At 39.7% G+C, this 6,924-nt stretch overlaps 1 protein-coding gene across 4 annotated transcripts; it reads left to right on the top strand.

Annotated features, from left to right (window-relative positions):
- The first annotated feature begins 2,028 nt into the window (after nucleotides 1–2,028).
- Nucleotides 2,029–6,924, top strand: LOC124466089. Of its 4 annotated transcripts, XM_047018044.1 has the most exons (15): nucleotides 2,029–2,139; nucleotides 2,327–2,519; nucleotides 2,615–3,010; nucleotides 3,147–3,248; nucleotides 3,339–3,571; nucleotides 3,771–3,949; nucleotides 4,498–4,624; nucleotides 4,730–4,941; nucleotides 5,183–5,300; nucleotides 5,385–5,476; nucleotides 5,646–5,763; nucleotides 5,869–5,973; nucleotides 6,082–6,267; nucleotides 6,354–6,533; nucleotides 6,664–6,924. In XM_047018044.1, the coding sequence occupies exons 7-15, from the start codon at nucleotides 4,513–4,515 to the stop codon at nucleotides 6,900–6,902; spliced, it is 1,362 nt and encodes a 453-aa protein (XP_046874000.1). In that variant the 5' UTR covers nucleotides 2,029–2,139; nucleotides 2,327–2,519; nucleotides 2,615–3,010; nucleotides 3,147–3,248; nucleotides 3,339–3,571; nucleotides 3,771–3,949; nucleotides 4,498–4,512; the 3' UTR covers nucleotides 6,903–6,924. The 4 variants fall into 4 exon arrangements, with proteins under 4 accessions (XP_046874000.1, XP_046873913.1, XP_046873828.1 ...); XM_047017957.1 differs by lacking the exons at nucleotides 2,327–2,519; nucleotides 2,615–3,010; nucleotides 3,147–3,248 and adding an exon at nucleotides 4,103–4,196 and having other exon boundaries at nucleotides 2,032–2,139; nucleotides 3,491–3,571; XM_047017872.1 differs by lacking the exons at nucleotides 2,327–2,519; nucleotides 2,615–3,010; nucleotides 3,147–3,248 and adding an exon at nucleotides 4,103–4,196 and having other exon boundaries at nucleotides 2,032–2,139; nucleotides 3,449–3,571.

Below are 6,924 nucleotides of genomic sequence, written 5' to 3'. Positions count from 1 at the left end.
TCCTAGAGAGTACACACACACACATTCATGTATAATGAATATTTCTGTCTATCCATCTATCTATTTTTTCTGTCTTTATTATTGTATAGTTTATATCTAGCTACCTTAACTATCATCTTAACTACCTTAACTATGTTGTTACTGTATGCATCATTATGTAGCTATAGTCATTTAATTGAATGTGTTGTGTTCTGCAATATTCTAAGGCATTTGAAAAATACTACAGCTGTTAATATTGTCATACTCACTCATGTGTCAAGGTGGGAGTGCATTGATATGCGCGTTATTGTGATATAATTACTATCTATTGAGTTCATTAACCATTTGACTATAATAGTTTTTAAAGCAATGTAGCATTGACCTGCAGTGACCTTGTAAAATGGTGTACATATGTAGAGTTTTGTAGAATGGTATGCTGTTGTCATGGAATCAATTATGATGTCATAAGGACATAGGATTAACCGTGTGCCTCTTGAAACATGGCAAATTCAATAAATTCCGAAAGAAAGTGACATTCACATCAGGTTAGATAATATTGTAAAAAATAAAACAATCATATAGGTAGCCAACCCAGTCTCATCCCAACGCGTCAAATATTGACGCTTGGGCAGAGCCCTTTGGCGTCACTATACCGACGCCGGGGGACGCCTTTTTCGTCGTTTTTTGACGCCTAGGGACGCCCATTGCCTTCCACGTTAATATGTTCGGCTTTTCCCGTAGAAAATTGTGAACTATGGCGTCGTCTTTTGACGCATTAGGTCTCCCATAGATTTTGATGAGCGGCTTTCGGATTTTTACGAAACGTCACCATAATAAATCGGGTGATTTCGTAAAAATCCGGCCGATGTGCTTTCAACAGGATTTTTTTTGTTATATCCAAGACATAAACGTTATAAATGACATAAACCTTATTTAAGGACATAAAAGTTATTTATAAAATGGACTGATACCAAATAAACCGATCTAAAAAGGTAGGCCTATATGCATAAAAAAGAAAAGAAAAATAGAATCCATCGGGGGAGGAATATCATTTTATTTTAATCATAATTTTAAGCGCATGGAAGCAATCATGTCAAATGCACTGACAGCAAAACCTATAAATTATCCAAAATTATTGTAATTTTATTATTACACACAAGTCGCCTAAAAGTTTGACGCTCAATATCTGGCTGGAACTACTTCTTGTCACCCAAACCTCCGCTCTCTCGTACTGAAAAGGTAAGCTATTATCGATGAGGTAAACGTGTATTTAAGATACTATCCTACTATACAGTTTTTTTTTAATTGTTTTTAGGTTGGTTTAATGTTATTATGTTTGACGTACATTGCCCGGTGCTTTGCATCACCAATATAAATTAATTGACTTTGTAAACTGCAAAAATAGGCTAATACACTGTGCTAGCTAGTTAGCTAGTCTAACGTTATGTCATGCAAGGTCATGAACCGGTGCACTTTCATTGGACTCAGACCAATGTTTATCTTTGCTGGCGTGGCGTTACATCTCATAGCTTGCTAGGTATGACATTTATTGTATTGTATTTTTTATCTTTTCTTACTTGCAGCTGAAGTCACGCATTTTCTGGAAACGATATCGATATCCTTATTACCTCACCATATTATTACCTCACCATATCCTTGCCTTACTGCCTATTTTAATAATTTGTCAGGACGTACCTGTGTATACCTGTGTCCACCTACCTCTGTCCACCTGTGTTACGCCCTCCACAGGCTCTGCCTGTCTTTCTGTTTGTCTTTCTGTTTGTCTGTGTTTGTGTGAATCTCCAGGCTCCAGTGATCCAGTCCACCCTACCTGCACAAGATCCACACCTGCGGTCCAGTTTACCAATAACTTGCGGTGACATACCCTGGTTTGCCCTCCACTCACCGCCAGATCGTTGTTTTTACAACCTGGTACCTACGTTCCTGGCCTCCTTGTACTTCCGAGTCTATTATCTACTATTTGTATTCAAAGTGTTCTAATATTGCACTTTCTTGTGTCCCAAAGAAACATCCCACTCGCCATCTGCCCATTTGTCTGTCTATTCTTTCAACTCAATGATGAGTGATTTGCAGTTGATGGAATTGGAGGATGAGCTCAAGAGTGTAGATACATTTCTTGAACATCTCAAGACAGAAGAGGTAAAGCAGCTTCTGTTTTGTCTATACTTAACAGTATTCCTTCTTACCAGTTCATATAAGATACATGGAGGCGTATTTAAAAGACATGAATCAGAAGGGTTACACTACTTTAACTGCTTTTTCTGTCAGTAGTCCGAAGGCATTTCCCATATTGGTAAACCTTTCTTAAACCAATTTGTAATTCTAGACAGAGAAGAACAGACAGAAAACTAAGACCACATCACCAAAGCCTGTTCATTGGAATAAGAGGGACCACAATGGGGACATTGTTCACCAGCGCCCACGAGCCCTTAGAAAGCAGTCAACATCACAAAGACCAGACGAAGGAAGACATGTTTCTTCTTCACCGCCATTAGACCATGGCCAACACCTAGACCATGGTGAATAATCTTTTGTTCCAAATGCTGTATTTCAACAGTGTGTTGTGGCGATGTTGGAGTTACGATATTATTATTTTTTCTCCTCCCTTTTGAAGATTTGAATATGCGGCAGCTTGAGGACCTTCTACAGGACTCAGAGAACATGGAATCGCAAGATTTTGTTCAGCAGCCATCATTGTCCAGTTGGAGTCAAAGGCAGAAAGAGGTCCAACAATGTTGGCAACAGGCGAGGCCACAGAACCTTGACAATTTACTTTCTGCTGAGAACATCGTACAGATGACATGCAATCACTGTCACGTGAAAGAAGCTGTCATCCGTTGTGGGGAATGTATGCCCTCAGAGTGGTTTTGTGCTGAGTGTGATGGCTCGGTACATAAACACCACACTCTACACAACAGGCAAACCATCATGGATGGATTTTTCAAATACATCCCACCAACAGAGGCTGTGACACTCTGTGACACTGGAAAATACAGCATTTGTGAACAAGGTTGGCATTTCTTTTACAATTGATTGTCAATTTTCTTAACAGATCATTCTTATCTGAAATTGAAATGTGTTATTTAAGTCATTACTCACAACCCAAACATTATTAATTGTATACCTTATGGTTCTTTGCCTTGCAGATTGTTTTCTGCCAACAGCTCTACCTCAAAGGATATGCTCCTGTGACACCGCTGATGCAGCAGTCTCTGTTGGTAGATCCATCATACTGGTTTGCATAAATGGTAGGATCTTGTTAAACTGTTGAATTTTTTTATATTACTAACACATCACTTTGGTTTCATGTTATTGATTTGCCTTTCATGTGCTCTCAGGTCGTTATGATCTTCACGTTCCGGTGCTAACATGCAAACATTGCAACCAGAAATGGGCTCCAGAAGTCAGTGACTTTGTAAAGAGTGGTTACTGGCCTGCTACCATGCAGGCACAGACACTGTTCCACCAAGATCTCTTCCATTCCTTTGAGGCTATGAAGACAGCAGCTCCAGGAATGTCCAGACAAGCCTTTACAGCAATGTTGGACCAGAGAACAAAGCAATATGGAAGAGTAAGTAAAAAGCAGTTCAAGGTCCACAAGTGGCTGTAGTAGGTAGTACATATTTCAGATTATAGACTGAAGACCTTACCACACAAAATAGTCATTTGCATCCTTATGGATTTGAAAAGTTGCATACAAAACACAAAACATACAAAGGCAAAGATGTAGTTTATCGTTTTTGAAAGCTGTATTATATTATTTTCTTTAGACTGGCAAAGTGAATGCAGATGCATTTCAGAGAAGTTTTCTGCAATTTGTGTACTGCAACTATGAAGAGAACCAACTTCTTGGAAAGGAGCCATTGGTCTGTCCAGCCTGTAGCCCTGAAATGGTGTCTGTTTCTGTGGATGGCAACAGAAAGTTGTACAGGTTCCAGAAAACAAACCAGTAAGTTCTGTGCACACATTATAAACAGCCAATGTAGTTTATATACAGTATGTCCAGCTGTTAATGACACTGTTAATGTCAATGTTTTTTGATAAGTGCTACATAAATAAAAGGTCCTATTACAAAGGTAGTCCATCATACATTGTCTTAAAGGAGTGAAGAGCCAGGGTTCTTCGATGGAGTGTTTTTAGCCCGAGACTCTGAGGTGTCCAGTTTTGTTGAGGAGGTCCGGGGAACTGTCAAGAGTGTACGTTTTACATTATTCTGAACAACATTTATTGGGATTATTTTGTTCTAATTAAAGTTAAAGTAGAAAACACGATTGCCTTTGGAGAAGGGAGTCTATGATCAGGTGGGGATACAGCACTAGATTCTTATCCAGGGGGCACAGTACATTCATATTGCATATTGCTTTATCCTTCAAATGTAAGATAGGTCAGGCAATGACAAAATCTTGACAGTTAAAGTTTGTGTGTTAGCGTGAACAGTCCTGCAATCTAGTGTACTTGAATTAACTATTGTCATGTTCAAATGATTTACTTTGGTAGACCGCAGGAAAAGCGATGTGTGGTGACACCCAATGGAATGCAGCAAGAGAGACTTCAAAGCGGGCCAACAAGTTGGATGAAGAAGGTGTGGAAATTGCTGTGTGTAGACATGGATTTCTTCTCAAAGGTTGGTATGGGTCTGATTAAGTAGTAGTAAAAAAATAAAATAATATATATTTATATTATGATCTAAATCCTCTTTCATGTGCATTGCATTGTGCTTTTTTTAAAGGTCTGAATATGTATAGAGGAGAAATCTTTGCATATCCAATGTTTCTCCAAAAAGAGTTCCAGAGTGCTACATTTTTGGCCATGGATGTGACCTGCCGATATGTGCCATACTTGACAAAAGTGTCAGAGGCCCTGACGCATCTTCAACCCCTTCAGGAAATGAGGCATTGCTTGTCTGTGATGCATGCCAAAGCCCACAATACAAAATGCGAGGTGATGCTTTTAGCCACTTGACCGTACATTTTAGAGTATGATGTGGCAAACTGAGTGTAAAATGCCATAATAAATGACAATAGCCATACCACAGTGGTCTGGACTGACCCATACAACAACCTAGGAGTGTGTTTAAAGTTTTTCTGTAGCCCCTAAGTGCTGCCCTCTAAAGTTGGTAATCTCAGGATATGCTTCAATAACGTGTGTCCACACCGCTTTACACATTATCTTCTTCCTGTAGATTCTGTGGACTGCAAGGAACCAGGAGGGCGCCGGCACCACTCTCGGTGAAGAAGTAGAGCAAGTGAATAGTTTTCTCTCCAGATGTGCCCTTACCACCAAGTATATGGCCAAGTCAGGTTTGTAAGCTTATTTCCCCCTGCCAGCCTGCAAATGTACTTGTTTTACAAAATTGTATTGTGATTTTGTTTTGTTCTTCACAGTAAGAACTGACATGCTGACTGTCCATGCTATGGGGTGGAATGAACGGAAAGAGAATGGCCTCCATATAGCCTTGTCTTCTAGATTCAAGAAGGTGTGTTCACATACTGAAGATGATTAACTTTTTAAAGCAGTTACATATAAACGTAACTTTTACTTATTATACCCAAAATGCATCAGGTTGTTATAGTACCCCCTAGTAGAAATTGTAGTGGTACAGGACCTCTGGTAGTTTTAAAGACCTTCTGTATTGCTGTTTTCAGACAGTAGAGAAGACTGTGGATGTAGCTGAGAGCCTGAAGACAATGCAGGAGCAGTTGCATTGCTGTGATGACATGCTGAAACAATGGGTTGTTGATGTCAAGCAGTGGGCCAGTAGCAGTAAGAAAAATACTTAATTCATAAACACTCTCAGTCACTTGGTTGTAATATCTGCATATCTGTAGCTTAAATGTTAAAAGTGTATTTATTTTATCTCTAATCAAGGAAGCGCAGCACCTGGTCCTGTTGATGCTCAAAGTTTGCAGATCACAATCGAAGCACTCTTTGTGAGCATTTGTCAGAAAAAGCACTACCTTTACAGACAAAATGGTATGTATAGTGTAAACATAACTAATGCAGATAAATCTTAGGCTATACTGATATCTTCATTACCATGGCAGCTCTTTTTACGTACTATTGTTTTTACTGTATTTGCAGATCGCAACAAAAGGCGACAGAAAATAACTCAAAAGATAGCCCAGGAAAAGAAACGGTTGCTGGAAGACATCCAGAGATACAACCAACAGCCTGATGGTGACCTTGTGGACACAGAGTTAGTTGTGCAGAAACTCTCTAACAAAGCTGCAGAGAGCATGATCTGGCCTTGGCAGGAACAGAACACAGGTGTTGCATCAAGATTTAACTTAAGTATGCATATAAAATGTCATCAAATTAGTTTATTAATGTCAAATGATTTTATTCCTTGACAGACGGTGTGGACATCCTTACAAAGAAGAAGCTCTTTGACCACGTAATGCTTGCCTCACGACTAAAAGAGGAAAAGCAGATCCTTGTGAAGGAGATGCTGCAGCACTGCCAGTACCTCAAGGACTCAGTGGCAAAGGTCCAGACACTGATGGGCACTGTTTTAGTGAGCACACAGACAGGAAGTAAGTGTAAATCAAATGATCTGGCTACATGCACTTTCAAATTTATAGGTCAAACTGTTTAAGTGGAAACCAATCCTGCAAGTATAGTCTTCGGTAAATTAATTTCAACATAAATTAACAACATTTCCAGGCTTGCCAAATGGATTAACCGAGGAGGGGTCCAAGGGCCTCATCAGTGCACTAAAAAGAAGACTGCAAGACCTGAGACTCCAACAGCAGACCATAGCAGGCACCTACAGATGCACTCTCAAACCAAGTAACAGGCTGGTGGAAGAGGAGGACAGGGAAATGGAAGAAGACATGGACTGGCAACGTGGCAACAGCTCGGATGATGATGATAGTGATGAGGAGGAGGATGCAGAGAATTGAATTCAAGTCACTTGGATCTGAA

Source organism: Hypomesus transpacificus, chromosome 1 (genome assembly GCF_021917145.1).
Source record: "Hypomesus transpacificus isolate Combined female chromosome 1, fHypTra1, whole genome shotgun sequence".
In the NCBI taxonomy this organism is placed as follows: Eukaryota; Metazoa; Chordata; class Actinopteri; order Osmeriformes; family Osmeridae; genus Hypomesus; species Hypomesus transpacificus.
The sequence above is the reverse complement of the archived record's forward strand: the minus strand, read 5'-3'. Positions and strand labels throughout refer to the sequence as shown.

Excerpts from the sequence above, each read along its gene's own strand:
- LOC124466089 (XM_047017872.1), top strand. The coding sequence starts at position 2,056 with ATGATGAGTGATTTGCAGTTGATGGAATTGGAGGATGAGCTCAAGAGT. Across the intron at positions 2,140-3,448 it reads AACATCTCAAGACAGAAGAG|GCACAGACACTGTTCCACCA; the intron begins GTAAAGCAGCTT and ends GCTACCATGCAG. Across the intron at positions 6,534-6,663 it reads AGTGAGCACACAGACAGGAA|GCTTGCCAAATGGATTAACC; the intron begins GTAAGTGTAAAT and ends CAACATTTCCAG.